An 18952-nucleotide genomic window follows, 5' to 3' on the forward strand; every position below is an offset into this window, starting at 1 on the left:
GCCTTGTGTTAGAAATCAAACTGCTAGCATTAGTAACAAATCATAAACCTAAACAACTGTTAAAGGCTCATTTAGCAATAATTCTAAAAACTGAATGAGGAATTGGAACTACATCATTTAAAAATTTTTTTAACAATCTAAGTACTTAATTTCTGTGTTCTGAATTTCAAATTAGGCTAGATTCAAGAAACTATTTTAAATCCCATTTGTGTGGAAAACCGTGCAGGAATACTATTGATACTATCTAAATTATCTACACTTTTTTTCCTTAAAATTCATTTATTGGTTGTGATTACAAAAGCAACCTATATGCGTTACAGAAAAACCAAAATGGAAAAAGAAACTCCCACAATACCAATTACCCAGAAACAAACCGCTGCTAAAAACCTTGGTAAATGTGCAGTTACCATAGTAAAAACTTATTCAGGTAAGAATCATCAATAGACACTAAATCTAAGAGAGGAAAGTCTCATGAGGAACAGGATATTTACACAATTTCAAAATATCTCCCCACAAATTACTTAATAATGGCAAAATGAGAAACAGTAACTATACAATGGAGAAACTCCTCAATACCTTTACCAAGCAATCAAAACGAACATACTGGTAGTGGGCAAACATCAAGTGCCTCCAGATGAGAGAAAAACACATATTACTTATCTAGTGTTCCAGCCCAAAGTGTAAAATCTGAGTTTAATTATGAAGAAAACTTAGACAAACCCAAATTGAGAGGAACTGAATAAATATCTAGCCTACCAATGTTATGACAAAAGACTGAGGAACTCTCTTTCAGACTACAGGAAACTAAAGAGACCTAAGAACTAAATGCAATCTACGATCCTGGATTAGCTACTGTACCAGAAAAATATACTAATAAAGGGCATAACTGGGACAACCGATGAAAATGGAATATGGACAATAATCTAGAGAAAAGTATTACACGCATGCTATATTTCCTGAATTTAACCACTCTGGTTACCTAAGAAAAGATGCTTGTTCTTAGGAAATGCATACTTAAGTATTAAGGGCTCTAAGAGGGCATGATGTATGCAATATACTCTCAAATGGTTCAGAATTTTTTTTTTATACGTACAGAGAGAACAGTATGTAGTGACAAAATGTTAAAAATCAGGGGATCTGGGTGAAGGATATAAGGCAAGTTTATACCATTCATGAAACTTGTCTGGAAGTTTGAAATTATTACAAAATAAAAAATTAACACCTAAAAAAAACCCGTTTTTTTGGAAACACTGGTCAACATTCATATATATTTTTATATATATATATATATATATATATATATATACCATATTTGCATTTTTAAGCTAAAAAATAGGATCATCATTTGATATTAATTATTTAGTTTTAGAGGCCCTCCAAGGTATATCTGAGTATCTGTGGGAAAAAGGCAATTATTTTCAGATGAATTAGAGGTGTTTTTCTTTTGGTCTCCATACAAGGAAACTACTCCCCCCCCCGCCCCACACACACACTCATACCTTAAATACTCACCCCACTACCATCTCCTTAACCAGTCACAGCTAATTAGAGGGATCAAGATGGAGAATACTGGTTCTCTGACACCTTGCCAATTCCTGTAAGGCCCAACTGTACTTTTTCAAATAAGTTCTGTGAGATTTCCCTACAGCCTTATAACAAATCTTTTACTTTAGCTACTTGGAGCTGATTTCTGTTCCTTGCATCCAAACAAATCCTAAAACAGTAGGCTTTTGAGAAATAGAAACAAATGGTGCAAGGGAAACAGCAGCTACTCAAATTAGTCTTTTGTCTGTGCCTCAAAAATAGTGTTTAGGTAGGGGTTTAATGCTAAAATGTAATAAAGCTGTGTCAAATTCAACCAATTATGCAGCTTCATTTAAAGAGAAAAGCAAATAATTCCAAAAGGAACAATCTTACTTTCTCAAGAAGAATTACTATGTATCAGACCAACCGCAGACCCTACTGCCCGGCCATCAATTTATGGCTACCAAAGTATCTTCCCATCTTGAGACTCCCCTGGTGGGGCGGGGTTAAGAATTCGCCTGCCAAAGAAGGGTACACAGGTTCCATCCCTGGTCCAGGAAGATCCCACATGCTGCGTAGCAACTAAGCCCATTTGCCCCAACTACTGAGCCTGTGCTCTAGAACCCACGAGCCACAACTACTGAGCCCACGTACACCTACAGCCCGTGCTCCACAACGAGAAGCCACCACAATGAGAAGTGCACACACAGCAATGGAGAGTAGAGAAAGCCCACACATAACAAAGAAGACCCAACGCACCAAAAACAAGTAAATGAATTAATTTTTTAAAAATGTTTAATCATCTTTTGCCACATGATTAAAGATGAAATGGGTTTTCAAATTCCTGAAACTTGTCTTTCTTTAAATGACACACAAAATAAGAGGAATGCAAGAGGTCTCTCTGTAAAATCAAAAATAGAAACTATGACCTCATTATTAGTCTGTGATATAAGAAAAAGTATTAGAAGGGCTTATCTTTCTCACAGATAGTCTCCTGATATGTGAACTTTTGAAAAAACAAACCTGTGTTTTCCGGACAGTATCTTAAGTGATAATGGTTAATTTCCACCACATTCCTCACTTTTTGCCAAAAACCATTTTGACACTAGGCTTTACCTAATTCTTACACCAAACGGTGAGAAAAATGGAAAACATATAGCTCTAAAGTTTAAACTTATTTAGTTTAAATTAATTTATCATGGAAAATTTTGTTAAAGTCTTTAAATAAAAATGTTTTAAGTACTTTTTGAAAATAAAACTCAAAAAAGATTTTAAAAAGTTTTTAATTTTCTGGTCTCAGATAAAATGTTAGATAACATAATTATGTGAACTTGAAATTATCTTATAAATACCACAAACCAAAACTAACTCAATCCCACTGTTATATTACTTAGCTTCTGCCACAGGCTCAGACCTTAAATGGTGCACCCGTGTTGGTTATAACACAGGTGTGATTACTCAATATTATCTTTCTCAATAATAAACCTCAGGACCAAGAATGTTTATACGTTTGGATTAACTCTAAACTGCTCGATCATCTAAGAGTTAGTAGAAAATTATCTCTTCTCCAGTTGTATAAAGAAAGCTGTACTTATCATTTTGTATCTCATGTTGACCTGTATATAGGTCCTTCCTTAAACCCAGATTTCACATTTGAGATAGTTTTAAAACGCAAAAATAGGTATTTTAATTTAAAATGATTGACAAGTAATTATTTACTCATTAAATTATAAATTATTTACTCATTAAAAAGCACAATGTCTGTTTTGATGGCATCTTAATGCAACACACCAAAGAAGACATCTGTGACTGACCTGTTGCATGGAAAATGTCCAACGTCCCTAAAAGCTTAAATAGTTTTGATAAATAACCAAATGAGATTTTCAACAAAGGTATAAAATTTACCTAACAATACTAACATGGCTTTCCTACACAATTTAAAATAAAATTTGATTTATGAGCTATCCACAAGAACTGAACTGATATCAAGCAAAAATACATATCAAGTAAAATATAAAACTATCTTCTTGATTCTGATTTAAGTAAAAAGCGTTCTGGTTACCAATGGTTAATAAAAACCTCTCATATTCTTAAAGATACAAGTAAGATCTAATTAACCTAGCCTGAGTCACTACCATTTGATTTTTACTGTGGCACTCATCATAAGTGCTCACAATAACAGAAAACAATTTCTTTTGGTCAACTCCTACCTCTTTACAAAATACTCTTCCTTAAATTGCAATGGCAAGACTGTTACCATTAAATACTGTCTACTTCAAAACTTTAGTGCACTAAAAACAATTTTCAACCACAAATATTGCTCTTCCATATTAAATAAATTTTTAGGTAATACAAAAATATTTTTTCGTTCAATATTAAGGAAAAAGGGTGGGATAGGGAGGGTGGGAGGGAGGGAGATGCAAGAGGGAAGAGATATGGGAACATATGTATATGTATGACTGATTCACTTTGTTATAAAGCAGAAACTAACACACCATTGTAAAGCAATTATACCCCAATGAAGATGTTAAAAAAAAATACTAAGGAAAAAAATGAGGCTACTCCCAACATTATTATAAAAGAGGCAGTAAAAAAGAGATAATAAGCCACTCCAATTTTAAACCCAGCCTACAAACTGAATAACATTTACACAGCAATATCTCAAATAGTATCTGTCTTGTTATTTTGCCAGTCAACACAAAAAATAATTTTATCACAAAGTAAAAATAATTCTATATTCAACATTAAAAAGTAAATCTCACAGAATACATGTATTTAACATTTATTCTCACACGTGACAAGGAACAGTCCCTGATCACCCTGAATATCTGAGATGTAAATGTGTTCACTTAACAAAAGCTTTAAATTGAACAAAAAATTGGGCACCTACTATCTGCTAAGAATGAATCCTTTGGAGATAGAAGCTATTTTATATATTATTAAAATATTTAAAAAAAATAAACATAATGTCTCTTAAGAAGATTCCATACTAATATTCCTTAAGCAGTCTTTTGATAGCTCTTCAAAGTCCTGTTGATTTTATACAATACTTTAAACACACAATGGTAGTATACATTTTAAGTCCCAGTGGTAACTTCCAGAAAAGAAGAGCTGTTAGGATTTATAAAATACATTTTAAAAAATAAAATCATAACCTTCTTTAAGAGTTTGATGCATAAAAATGGGCCATATTATTCTTAGAAATAAGAAACCAATTTAATAAGTTCTAATTTCACTAAGACCACTACAGTATATATTGAGAGGAAGAGTTTCTCCTAACTTATTAATTGGCTTTTTGCCTCACTTCCTCATTTTTAGATTCAAGAAATCCTAGAGCTTACTGCGGTATATATGGTAAAAATTCTCCGGCTGGAAGCAGTGAGGAAAACAGACGAGGCAAAATTGTAGAAGAGTTATCAGAGACCTAAAGACTTGAAGAGAAATGAGAAGTCCTGTAAAAGTTCTAAACTTAAATTGAGATCGAAGGGGTCCTGTAACTTATACTGACAACAAAAGGGAAGCATGATCAAAATGTGGTCTCTAAAATTTGCTCTCCAATTACATTATGATCTTCTACAAATCCACTTAAACAGATAAACAACTAATCCCTCAAATTCAGCTATTCTAAGAACAAAGACCATTTGACTAGTTTTGCCCCAAGGCACCAAATGTTTCAAAACTCTCTGGGAACAAAAATTATGCCTCACCTTTTAATAAATTTGCCTTGACAATCCAAAACATAGATAGTCAATTGGGGTATACATGAATAAAAAGCAAACATTTACAACCATGTTATTTATAAAGTACAATATACAAAAAACAAATAAAAAGCCAGACTCACTTTATAGGAACCAAAAACATATCAATACAAACAAAAAGAAACAAACCACAAAGCAATGAAGCAGGCCAGTATGAAGAAAGCTCGTACGACTGAAGGCAGCTTTTCTTATAATTTCTAACTTGATATTGTTTGTTTGAAGCCAAATAAATCCAAATGCCTTATAAGTCTAGACATGATCAAGGTCAAGATCAACAAAAACGTGTATAAACAGTGTTCCCTCCACTGGCTATATAAATCAAGTTTTCCCAAGAGTATACTAATTACCTACATTAGATAGTAAGTTTAAAGTACCAACCTTCTGAACCACAGATCTTAACCACTTAGTCTATAAAATAAATGTACAATCTTTACATAGCAGTTAGGGATCTGAATTATATGATCAGTCAGAGCATATGACAAATGAGTACTGACCCCGAGTCCCTACACAAACTTTTCCACCACCCACCAACACTTCATCTTATAAAATATTTCAAAGATTCTAAGTAAAGTTGTATGCTCAGTCTTCCATGATAAAACTCCCTAAGCCGGTAACTTCTACTATTATTTTGTAAATTACAAATTTTTCATCAGTCTAATTCATATATGAACTTCATAAATCTCTTATTCCACTGTAAGTATTTTAGAGCAGAATTTACAATGAAATAAGAGAATCATGAAAGGGTGTATCCTCTCCAACCTTTTTAAGTACTACTGGATTGAAAGGCACTCATCTTCCAGTTGCTCCACAATCAGAATGGTCATTAAATGCCATTAATAGCCCACTCTTAGCTCACTGCTTACTTCAGGCCAAAAAAGATCAACTTCCCACTACAGAGATGAATTCTAATCATTCACACTTTAAAAAATAAAGTTAAATGACGTCATTTAATTTTCTGCCCCAATCTGTAAGATTTTGAAAATAGCATAAAATGGATTCAAAACCCTGTTATGATATGGCTTTTATTTAAAGTCTATTAAAACAGACTAAATTCCACATCCCATAATGGGTAAATAAACGGGCATGTTTGGGAAGGAAAAATATCAAGAGCTAGAGCCTTACTTTTTTACTTACATAATTATAACAGAATGCTGTAAGACAACTGTAAGGGAGCAAAGCATGCAGCTCCACTTTATCAAATACACAAGTTACAAAATTCCTCAGGAATGCTTAAATATATGGGAAAAATGGATGCCAAATATAATAGAAGGACAAGCATCTCCACACCCAGTGAAGTAACAGGTTTAGGCTTGTTTGTACAGCTCCCTAAAAATCTGAAAGATTACAAAAACCAAAATTCACAAAATTGGTCAAAAGTTGGATGGGAAACGTTCCACTCTAGACTAAAATGCCTAATCACACAAAATAGGTTGTACTTACACACTTACTAAACATTTTAATTTACTTTGGCTTATTGAATAAAAGACGCTTTGGATTAAACCAAACAAAAACTATTATTTGCCCCTAAATAATTTTTTTTACTATGTAAGAGCACCTGGCCTCACTACTGAAATTTCTATTAAAAACACCTGAGTGTTTTTATTTTTTCAAAAGTGGTGTCATTTTATTTGCCTCTCAGGAAAAAGCCATAAAATTAATCAACTAAGACACAGCATTGTAATTTGCAGTAAAATCAACACATCTCTGTAAACGGTTTGGGGAAGAAAAAAAGCTCAGCCTTTTCATGTAAACATAATAAGCCTGTAATATGCTGCAGACAAACGCACTGCAAGGGGTGTGGAGGACCCGAGCTGATTAGATTACCACAACATCAGCCTGGGGCCGCCATTTTTAGAATCTGTAAAGGACAAAAGAGGGAAATTTCACTTTTTACTGCCCATCTCGGAGATTAAAGGAAAAAATGGACTGTTTTCCAATTAGGTATTGATGTCTCCACCCCAGAGTTGAATGCACCTCACTTAATTCTCTTCAAGGTCTCCAGAACTCCAAACACCTTACGTTATTCACATCTCTAAAAAGGGGGGAAACAGGCAAAACGGGGTTTACTCTATAGCCGCTCTAGCGATTTCCCTTTGCCTTGAAACTGCATCGTTCTTAAGACAGAGTCTAGCAAGAACGGATCTCAACGGAGCTAAGGCCGGTGGAAGAGAGCCCTCCGGATTTGTTTTCTCTCTCCCCCTCCCCCGTTTAGCACAGTGAACCGTTTGTTTCTCTTCTGTGTCTGCTGCCACAGTGTTCGTGCCAATCCCTTGGTCAAAATCAGCTTCCCTGAAATGTGCCATATTGTGGCTTCTAAGCCTCCGCTACAGTAAAGGACGGCGATAATGCAAGAGGAGGGGGGGAGGAGACTGAGAAGGCTGGGTACTGGGGTGACCACCTCAGGGGCGGTTTTACCCTCTCCTGGAGAGGATGAAGAGCTGTCTCGTTCTCCCACAAAGGGAGATACCCAGGGCGTTCTTTCCACCCCCTTCGTATTTATGAGAAAATTAAACCTGAGACTGCCAGGCAAGAAATGGAAGCAGCAGAAGAAAATGGGGCCTAGACGGGTTCCCAGCACCTGAACGACATGCGGTAGAGGACAGGGAGAGCTGGCAGCTCCTGGGACCACTTCAACACAAACCCTACTAACAGTCACAAGCCTCCCTCCTCACACAAGCGGCCCTAACCCGCAGCCAGCGAGGAGCGCGCCCCCTCCCTAACTCCCACTCTCAAGGGGGTTTAACTGCCAATTTCCCATTCCCCAACCCTAAAACCCGCCATAATGTTCCCTTTCTAGGGACAGAGAAGATAAAGGATAAATTCGATTCAAACAACCAACGTCTTGCCCCCGCCAAGACACCTGAGAGCCAACGTCGACCCCCCCCCCGCCGGAAAGATAAAGATGCGAAAGCCCCCTACCCCTGGAAACACACGTCCCTCCACCCCGCAAACCCCATGAACTCCCAAGGAGACGACAGGCACTGACCTGTGATGTTCACACACCAGACACCCGAACCCCGTTATTTGCTCGACCCTCAAGGAGTCTGTCCACACCTCCGCGGTCGGACGACCCCCCGACAGCAGCCACTGCGGACTCAGGACCCGGCTCCACACACCCCCTCCCCAAACAGCAGCGCGCAGCCTCTTCACCAGCAACCGAGGAGTAGGGGAGGGGGCACCGAGAAAGTCAACAGGAACGCAGAGGCGACGGCGAGGCTGCTCAAGAGTGTCTATGCCGCCTCTGTTGCCGCTCCCGAACTCAGGTACCGTCTCGGACTCGGCCCCCTGCGCCCGCTCAGTGTCACTGCCTCTCGCTCTGGGAAAATGGCGGCTGACGGCGGCGGCGGCCGCGGCGGCGGCGGCGGCGGCGGCGGCGGCGGCGGCGGCAAGTGCACGGGGCCCGCCCGCCCCGCTCCGCAGGGGCAGAGGGGGAGGGGACGAAGCTGTCCGCCGCCATTTTGCTTGTGGGCTGCCGCCCGCCGTTCCCTCTCCACCGCGGCTAGAAGACAGCCAACTGGAGGCAGAGCGGTGGACAGAATCTCCGTCTATTTCACAAGAGATGCATTCAACAATTCACCGAAGGTTTGGGAAAGTTTCGGTATTTGATGGGATTGGTTCTTTATCTCCTTTCCCTGAGTAGCCCTCAAGTCTGGATATCGGTGAGCTTGGGCGCGCCACTGCTGGGTGGAAGGATAATGATTGGAGGCCCTGGAAAGACACCCCACCCCATGCACTTTCTCCCACTCCCAAAACCACCTCAGCCCTGGTCTGCCCTTTTCCCTCCCCCTCCTCAGTCTAGCCTCCAGCGCGGGATGAACTCGGTTGGGGTGTCACTCGACGCCCACTAGGGGCTGAGGCGGTTCCAGTGCGCAGGCTCCGAGCACCGGATAAAAGCGGAGCTGGCGAGTCCAGCGCCGTCTCGATGGAGGAGCGAGAAACGGAAGAGGTCGGGGGGAGAAGCAGCAGGAAAAATACAGCCACCGTCAGCGCCGCCTCCCTGCCACCGTGTATCGGGGTAAAAAGCTGCCGTTGCCGTCGGTGCAGTTGCTGTCTGTGCCTCCTACTTTGGCCCCGGGGAAGGATTTCCCCGCCGGCGGGACAATGTGCGGGGAGGGGAGCGGGAACTCCTTTATGCGGCGGTGATTAAACGAGGGAGGGTCAGAGAGACGGTTATCTCGAAGAACAAAGGGGCAAGCCAAAGAATAAAGGGTTTCCCCAGTAAAATAACACGGTGATTGCGGCTCCTGTTTTCGGGGTCGTTCCCCGTAATGGCGGTTTCCGTCTTCTAGCTCCACAGCCTCCCGGAGCGCTTGGTAAGCGGAGTCGGGAGAGGCAGAGGCGGTCCGTGCAGCCAATCAGTGCCCGAGGTGTTCTGTTGGGCGTGTCGTGATTGGCTAGCGGTGACCTCATGCTGCAGCAGCGGGCGGGGCCAGAGCCGTCGGGGGAGGCTGTTGCGGAGAGAGAGCAGTGACGATGGTGTTCATTGCTGCCGCGGCCGGTGTGGAACCCAAGCGGTGGCGAAGGGAATCTCAAGGCTTTTCCTTGACTATTTTCTCCTGTCCCTGCGCGAGGTGAGGGCCCCGGCTCGGCCTCTGCGAAACTTCGGGGTGCTGGCGTGGACGAGGAGACACCAATTTTCCCATGACTTTAGTAACTGCGTCAGGGCAAGATGGCGCTGGGTCTCCTTGGGGCGCGGGGGGAGAGGCACGTCCACCGCCGCCGCAGCGCATGTGACCGGGCTGCATTCCTGTGGGGTTTGGCTCAGACCCAGGTTGGGGCGGGGGAGGGGAAAGGGCTGGGGCGGAGGAGACTGTGGTGCGGTCGGCGTCGGCCGCCTGAAGAGGAAGAGTTGACTGTTGAGGGCGCTTCGCTTCCCCCATACTGCTTATAAGAGCCGCAGCTCTCAGGGAGAAGCCCCCGGAGGGACACTCCTTAGGGGGTGTGACGGCTGTTGGTGGAGGGGAAGGTTTGGCGCCGTATTTTCTTACCTGCCTTTCTCCTTGCGAGGTGTATTTATTTAAGGTGGCTGGTCTCTAATGTGGGAATCGGAATCAACCGTGAGTCCCGAAGGGCCACTGGACTGAGTAAAAAGGAGAGTCTAGTTCCTGGGCCACAGCGCCGAGGAGTATCGATTATTTTCTGAGAAAACGTAAAGTTTCTCAGATCCGAATGGCAAAATATTCCCTAAGTTTGGAAACAAGTGTAAAAGGCGTGATAATACCCAGGAACACTTTTAGTTACCTAAAAGAAGAAACCAAGGAGTGTATCATCTGAAATTTGAGGGGCCCTCTTCAAACTTGTCTTTTCCGTCTGTATTTACTTTCTTCCCGTTTCCTCCCTATCTGTATATTCTACAAGAATGTGAAATCTTATCAGTGGATTTGTTTTTTTAATTTAGACGTGATTAGTAATACAGAATAAAAGTTGCCAGTGTTGTACATGAAGTCGTAAGGCTGTTTTCAATACTCTTAGTCTTCTGTTTTTCTGTCGCCCTCTTACTGCGGTTTTTAAAAATAAAAGATGAAATTATAATCAGTTTTGGTAAATACTATTAAGATTCCTGCACCAGTATGAAATATTAAAGCGTACCTCTATAAATCACTTTTGTACAAGTATGAATTTTAATTTTAGTATTTGGAACCTTGGTAGGTGAAGATTTCCAGCAGCTCAGAAGTTCTTATGGTCGATATTGGCAGATTGAGTAAGAAAGACTAATTTTGTTTTTGTCTTTTCCCACTTAGCCAAACTAATAGCCATTAACTGAACTAGAGAAGATTTAAAAGGGCTTCTCTCCTTGGGTGGTGTTGAGTGAGAGCTGGGAGTTATTCAACAAAGACTTTTCCACCTAACTCCTGACTTGCTTTTTGACTGAATACCTATATTTGGTGCTTGGAGGAAGTGCTTGTTGGACCTGAAAAGATGAGTTAACCTGGAGTCAAGGTTGCACTATTTCCTTTAGTCTTAGTTGTAGACTTGGTAGTTTGAAAACAACATTGAATTTTTAATATTTATTTTAAGTACCACAAAGATTTTAAAGTTCAAAACTTTTTTGTGTGTTCTATGAATATAAATTGGGCATTTTACTTATAAGAATTCTTGAATAATTTCAGGGGTCTATTATGTGTAAGTAACGACTCCCTTACCCTTATAGCAATTTTCTTACGGCTTAGAAAAGAGGAACTAAATATGAAGTCAGTAGATTTAAAGGCAATTTTCAGAAGGTTTTAACTTCACTGTGCCTTAATAAGGAAGAGAGGCCATATTGCAAGCTAATGGAAACAAATCCTTGTTTTGTTTTGTACTTTTAAGTAGCTTAGGTCCTCATTGTTCCTAATTGCCAAACCCATGAACCTCTTGAGCTCTAATTTTTCTTTACTTTCCTGTGGCATTTAAAATACTACTTGCAGTTACTTCTTGTCTTTGTCTATCTTCTTGCATTATATTAATATGTTCTCCCTAGACAATTTCCTTTGTGCCTGTTCTCTAATGAAACACCCAAATTTTCATCTCAGAGCTGCAGATGCAGTGCTTAGGTTTACCAGGGGCCACAGGCTTCCTGAATTCATAAAAATATTATGCTTGGTACTTTATTCCAAACTGTAAAATCAACAACAACAACAAAAAACCCGTCTTTTGATCACCACAGTTTTGAGAAGAGGTAGAGGGTTGATGAGGCTCAGTGGCAGGGTTTCCTCCCCTTTCACAGTGAGATGGGGTGGGGAGGCAGCTGATGGGACAGCCATAGTGCTGCCCCGCGAAAGGGTGGGAAGACAACTGGCCTTAGTATTTTTCAACATCCATATTTCTCACATCTAGCAGACATTTTAACCTACAAACTTCAACAGTATACAAACACCGGTTGTTATCTGGGTTTACAGTTCCTTGATGTATTTGGGGTTTATCAAGTTATGTAATACTGCTTGCTCTGATACTAGAGGATCCAATAAGTTTTGCCCTTGTATTTTTGTCACTTTTTCTCTTGTCATTTACGTGTCACCGTGCCAGCCACTAGTAGCTACATGTGTTTTATGTATTATAAGGTTGGCATTCCAGTAATAGGGCTTATTAAAATTGTATGTAAAATGAAGCTCTGCGGTAAATCAAATTTGGGCTTTTGGCATAAACATTGATAACCCTTTTGTCTGCTCTTAAAGTTTTGGGGGTGGATTTTTGAATAGTCATTGTCTATCTTTTGACATACTTGCTGAAACAATTCAAAGTAAAAAAAAAATATTCAGAATTACATGTGACTTTCACTGGATTTTGTTTTTATATAAAACTTTCCTTTGCCCCACCCCACCCCTGACTTTAATGGCCTTTAAATGTAGAATGAAAAGATTTATATCTGAGAACTGTTTGAGTTGAAACCATTAAATATACCTTAAAATGTTATGGTTAAACAGCATTACAGCCTGCTTAGTTTAACTTCCTGAAAAAAAATGCCATCTCTCGTTCTTGCTGGGCGAGGTGTTAACACTAAACCTAAAATGCATATTTGCAAATGGTGGTCAAAAAAATTTTCCAGGGTGTGGATACCTTGAGTCAACTTGATTATTTTTAAGGAGAGGTAATAAGTTTGTTCCTAAATATCTAAAAACCATTTTGGAAATTACCTGCCCTCTGCCATCCAAAAAATCAGGTCCATAGTCTCTTCCCTGTTGACGTTTAGTTCAAGTTTGAAACATCTGTAAGTACGGGATTTCACCTGGAAACTAGAAAAACTAATAGTATTCTGCTTCTGCCTAAATGAAGCAGATAGGAAGTAGCAAAAACAGATTTCACCATTCTCTGGAGTGGTCCAAGAAAAGTATTTTATGCCATCTTGTCCTTCAGTGCTTATGTTTGCCATAAACTCTGCATACTTAAATGCTTATCTTGCACTTGTATTTCTTACAAAAGAAAAGTGGGTATGGGGGGTTTTTGTTTCTCTTTTATTGTATGCACGCCACAAAACAGAAAAGGCCATGGTCAACATTGTCTTTTTGAGGTACAGAATATACCTTCAGTAAACAACTATCTTTTATATAGTGCTGGTCCTAATAAATTGGTTATGGACCCAGGGTAAATGGTATTTCATACAACTGAAAGCAAGTTAAATTATGTAGCAACTTATTCCTAGAGATTATTATCACTTTAATATTTTTTGGTGTCACTTTAATATTTTTTATCCTCAAAAGTATTTACTTTTAAAGGTACCCCTCCCAAAGTATAATAGTATTTGTGTCTTAGACTTAAAACTATATTCTTGTTTTCCCTCTCCAGTTTCTTTGTTCTTGGGACAGATTGGAACTCTAGCTCTAATTTCTGTCAAATAATTTGCATTCCTACCATATTTAAGATACCTGGAACATAATTCTTAGCTGTTAACATTTTTCAGTTAGGTTGACAAGATAAACTACTCAGTAGTTTACAAAAATCCTTTGAAAAATTAGATGGCTGAGAGGAGATATTCTGCCCATAACATCAGAGGTCAAGGGTTCACTTGTGCCAGCTATAGACTTTAAATGTCTAAAAGTTAACTAGTTCCCTTTCTCCACAGCCTTTTAAGTAAGTTTTATCTTATGGAATAAGAAAAGACTATATGCAGTTATTTGCATTTATAACATTTTGTGAAGTCTTGTATTCTTATATGCTCCAGGCGTGGGTGGTCTTATATAACCTATAGCAGTTGATGCCTTAGAATATAACTTTTTAAAATACCATGGTTCCCTGGTGGCGCAGTGGTTGAGAGTCCGCCTGCCGATGCAGGGGATGCCGGTTCGTGCCTCGGTCTGGGAAGATCCCACATGCCGCTGGGCATGGGCCCGTGAGCCATGGCCGCTGGGCATGGGCCCGTGAGCCATGGCCGCTGAGCCTGCGTGTCCGGAGCCCGCAACGGGAGAGGCCACAACAGTGAGAGGCCCGCGTACCGCAAAAACAAAAAACAAAAAACCATGGTTTATATGCTAATACCCTTTGCTAGTTGCTACTCCTGTCTTTCCTGTTTTCATTAGTTGCTTTCCTCTGCTTCTTAATTGTTGCTATTACCCAGTGTTGTGACCCCATCCACTTTTTCACCAATTATATTAATCAGTTCCCACACCTTTACCTATTGATGACTCCAGAATTTATCATCTCTGAACTCAGTTGGAACTACTAAATATCTTACCTGTCCCTTAGGTACTTCAAACTAAACAAATTCAAAACTGAGCTATTTTTGCTTTTAAACTTCTCCTTTTGTTTCTCTTTTTTATTTTATTACTTTTTGTTCTCCCCTTCTAGGTTAACTTACATAGTCAAACATCTTTCCAAACAATTTTTTTTGCTTAAAACACTCAGTTCATCACATTTGAGGATCAAGCTGGAACACAACCTATGATATGCAGGTTTGTTCATTTGTCTCCTGCTTATGAGCCTCATGGGTCACCACTAAAGTTAAAATGACCCAGGTCTACATAGCTGCTCTTTTTATCTCCAGAAAATGAGACATTCCCTTTTCTTTGTTAATTCTGTATCTATCACACTGTCATGTTTATGTTCCTCTTTTCTGTTAGTTTATGAGATACTGGTAGACGGTGTCTCATCTTTGTAGCTAAAGTGCAAAGTTCCTGGCATGTAATAGGCACTCAGTTTTGTTGTACACATAACGTAATATGCTTTGATGGTAAATGCCTGAAAATTTCGTGATAGCATGTGTTTTTGTTAATAGCAACTCAGTTGGATATACAAACGGTTGCAAAATGCTCTGGTTGATTCCATACCATTATGTTACAGAACTTTGGGTTTGTTTCCCCCGCCCCATTTAACACCTATTTTGCCAGTGGTGTTAGCCCTCTAATCTGGCTTCTGCCACCTGGTTCTCTTCACTTAAATATTTGTACCTGTTACTAATTCTACTCTATTAATTTATAACCTAGTTTGGGATTAAGCCACGTAGGTATTTACTGTAAGCATTCAGCCAGGAACCCAAGTTAACAGGTAATGTGCTTCGTAGAAGAAATCGAATTTTTGAACTAGGAGGCAAAATGTTTGTGGATTTCAGTAATGGATGGGGTGGGGACAGTGAAACTGTATTTGCTGTCAGCACGGCTTTATGTGCAAAGGCATAGAACAGGAATAGAAAAAACATGTTCTAAGTATAAGAAACCCGTTTGACTAGTCTTGCATGAAGTACATTGAGAGATGAGACAGGAAAAGAAGCTGGATTAAAACCAGATGATTTCATTATTTTTTTAAAATCTAGAGTCCTTTTGCCAATGAAGCTCAAGCCATTTATTCTCTCTTTTTTTTCCTCCTCTTTTATTTTGAGGAAGTAGTCTCAAAGAGGGAAATGACTGGCTTAAGTCTCACAGTAGGTTTGGCACCCAGATATTGCTAAAACGTCAACTCAGGTCTTGATGTTTTAACTTTCATGCTGAGAATCCATGTAGCACAGGCAACCTGTGTTTATACCTATATAGCAAAAGCCAGAACTTATCATTTTCTTGCTACATCAGGAAATACGTCTTTTTTTTCTTTTTGGCTGTGCCACGCAGCTTGTGGGATCTTGGTTCCCCAACCAGGGATTGAACCTGGGCCCGTGGCAGTGAGAGCGCAGACTCCTAACCACTGGACTGCCAGGGAATTCCCTGGAAACATACCTTGATTCCTTACTTCCTTATTAAAATGCTAGGCTCCCAAAAACTTAACTAAAATGCTTCAAATTTCAGGATAGCATTTTTGTTCATGTTTGTACATCTTAAATTCATTATGCCCATGCAAAATTCATTTTTAATGGCTTTTAGAACATGTGTGAACATTTGGCAGTCAGAAGAAATGATAGAATTTAAGGGTTTTTTTAGGTGACGTGTAAGCCCTCGTTTCAGCACGTAAGGTATTGTTAAATATGGTACTGTATTGGTCTTACAGCTGTTTCTGAAGGTTGTTCTGCTACCTTGAAGAATGAGCCCTCCAAGGCTCCAACAGTTGCACATTTTGAAAAAAACAGCTTGACTTATACTGCTTGTATATCAAGGGTCTGATTTGTAGTTTGTGCTTAAAACTGTTTTGTTTTGTTAGAGGCTAACATTTTAGATACCAAAGTCATAATTGTAAATGTCCATAGATAGCTAAACGTCAGAAGACGCTAAGAATGAATACCATTTATACAGTCATCCCTTGGTATCCGTGGGGCAAGGATATGGAGGGACAATTGTACTTAATGTATGTCAGCTGAGCTTGCGTTACCTTTGCCTTATGGTTAGTTTTTAGTGATAGACTTAATTTTGATTTAGGCTTTTAACAAATGAGGAAATTAATATCCATCAAGATCACTTGGTTTTACGGACTTTATTTTCCTAGGTATGATCAAATTTGATATTTTCTTTTTTCCTTCATTTTTATATGAATCCAGTCACCTAATCAATGCTTATGTTAAATAAGTCATTCGTGTTTGTTTTCAGTACTTTATGTATCCTGTGTCTTGCTCTCCTAGGTGATCATTAACATAGAGTAGGCACCTAATTTTTGGTTCCCGTTCTTACTGGCTCCCCCTTTTTTCCACCCCTATACTCTACAGACTTCCCTCTTGATTAATAACTATCCAATTATATATATATATATATAAAAACAATGTATACTCTTCATATATATGTGTATCAAAGTGTTTTTGTTATCCTTACCTCTGTAGGCAGTAATTAGTTCTATTTAACTAACAAATCAAACTTTGGTATTATTGAAGCCCTCAGCCTCTGTAAAGATGACCAGAGGTTAGCATAGTTAAATTGAGGGGGAGATTAAGACTTTCTTAAACTTTACTCATATTAAGCTACAAAGTAAACTGACCTTGAATTGCAGTTAGGTAGTAGATTACTTCCTAATTCATAGCCTTAGGTCCAAATAGCCTTCTCTGAAATGAAAAACAAAACAGAAAACATTGGAAGTAGTAGAGGTTTATGTCATGAAAATCAAAATTTCATGATTATGAGACTTTAATAGCTGTGGCATAGTTATTTCTCTGTATACCTGCCTTTTTTCTATCAGCCAAATGGTCATTATCAAATTATGTTCAAGGATAAGGACTAAATTCTGAGAGGAGTTTAATCGGAGGCCAAGTTCAAAGTGTAATTTTTTTAAGGTAAACTCTTTAAACACATGGTTAAGTTTTCTGTACCAGGTGCTTAGTAAAATCATTTATTTGTGGAAGAGAAGCAGATGCTTGGTTTTCTATGCATAAACTCCCCCAGCCCTTGCCATCATGTATTCCAAAAATAATAGTAATAAACAATATTAGGTTATGTCTTCCATTTTTAAAACCGTGAAACAAGTCATATGTTCCCCTTGGAATAAATTTTCGATTTGTAAATAAACCGAAATCGTTTTTCCTTGTAATGCATTTTTGTGAAATAACTATAATTTGTGTGAAAATTAAAATATAATCATTGTGAAATATAAATTAGCAAAGTAAAATGAAGGAACCAGATTACAAAATCAAGTTATGAGGTAAGGCTTAAGAAGATGGGAAGAGGACAGTTAAGCATTCATATATACATTTTTAATCTCTTTGGAAAGGAATTCTCATTGTAAAGAATATCTTCATAGCAGTCATAAAATTTGGTTTTAGAACTCAATAATTACAGCCAGACCAGCAAAGTTCTTAAAACTTGGGGCCCCAGAATGTTCAGGTGAAGGTACATGTGTACGGTACTGGTCCTGTTTAGATTGAGGGTGTAGGAAGAGTTTTGACATCACAGGCTATTTTGACTTAAAGCATGAACTTGAAAGTAGTTTCATTTTTTAGAGGTTGATTATTCATTCCCTTGCAGCCTCTCCCTCTCACTGGCAGAACTTATTTCCTTGCTTGCTCATTCTGTTACTATGCATCAAAGAGGCATTGTGTACCAGAAGTCTTTAAGCTACTTGCAAGAAAGGTACTTATAAGAACCGGGTACTTGTTAATCATAATAAACAGTCTGTCGAGGTGCATGGGTAACTCCCTGATGTATTAGTAGCAGTCAGCAACTAGATAGCTTCCCAACAAGCGCGTTATATTAGTTGCTTCTAAATCAAAGACTTCTGCTTCATAATCTAGGTCTTGTGTCTCATACGAGCCTTTATAACATAGAATGGTTAAGGTGGGAAAGGCTCACACTTTATATATCCCTGGAATACAGAGCCATTGTTTTGACTTCAAGGATTTAGGACAAATCGAACAATGTGTGTCCATATATATCTGAGATATGAGTCAACAAAGCTAAATAATTATTCTGTAGGGTTTTTTTGGTAGAATGTAGCAATCCAGTATGTAGGAGAGGCAAACTAAAAAGAAATAGTTGGCAGGATTTTAGACCTAATCAAATACCTTGGTTCCTAGACTTTGGGATTTCTTGAATGAATCAAATGATAAATATGGAAACCAATATAGTTACTATTTTTAGTTCTCTAAACAGCAACACCATATCCTTGGTTTTAAAAAAACGGGTGTTAACAGCAAATAAGGACATAGTCTCTTAATTAAAAAAATTAAATTATTTTGAAAAACCTGCTACATTGTTCTTATTTTCCTGTGGAATAATGAAAAATTATCCAAAATTCATTTTAGATTGTTATTTGTGAATCATTGATGTATCTCAACTCTCATTTTAATTGTGACAAGTCAGTCTTAGACGAATGTAAGAGGCTTATAAATTTTCAGCAGAATCTGTTTAAATGAG

General features: G+C 38.9%; 1 protein-coding gene across 25 annotated transcripts in view; it reads left to right on the forward strand.

Annotated features, from left to right (window-relative positions):
- The first annotated feature begins 8273 nt into the window (after positions 1–8273).
- The window catches only part of LOC117313575 (uncharacterized), a 101376-nt gene continuing 90697 nt past the window's right edge, over positions 8274–18952 (forward strand). For 12 of the 25 annotated variants that reach the window (XR_012334184.1, XR_012334191.1, XR_012334196.1 and 9 more), the window contains exons 1-2: positions 8274–8864; positions 9077–9297. Coding sequence is in view for 3 of the 25 variants with exons in the window: in XM_073810189.1 (XP_073666290.1) it covers positions 8274–8864; positions 9077–9130 (645 nt within the window). In the remaining 22 variants the exon portion in view is untranslated. Of the gene's footprint in view, positions 8942–9076; positions 9512–9571; positions 10721–18952 lie in introns of those variants that run through there. The other 13 variants (XR_012334200.1, XR_012334199.1, XR_012334198.1 and 10 more) reach the window with 6 other exon arrangements.

Source organism: Tursiops truncatus, chromosome 9 (assembly GCF_011762595.2).
Source record: "Tursiops truncatus isolate mTurTru1 chromosome 9, mTurTru1.mat.Y, whole genome shotgun sequence".
NCBI lineage: Eukaryota > Metazoa > Chordata > Mammalia > Artiodactyla > Delphinidae > Tursiops > Tursiops truncatus.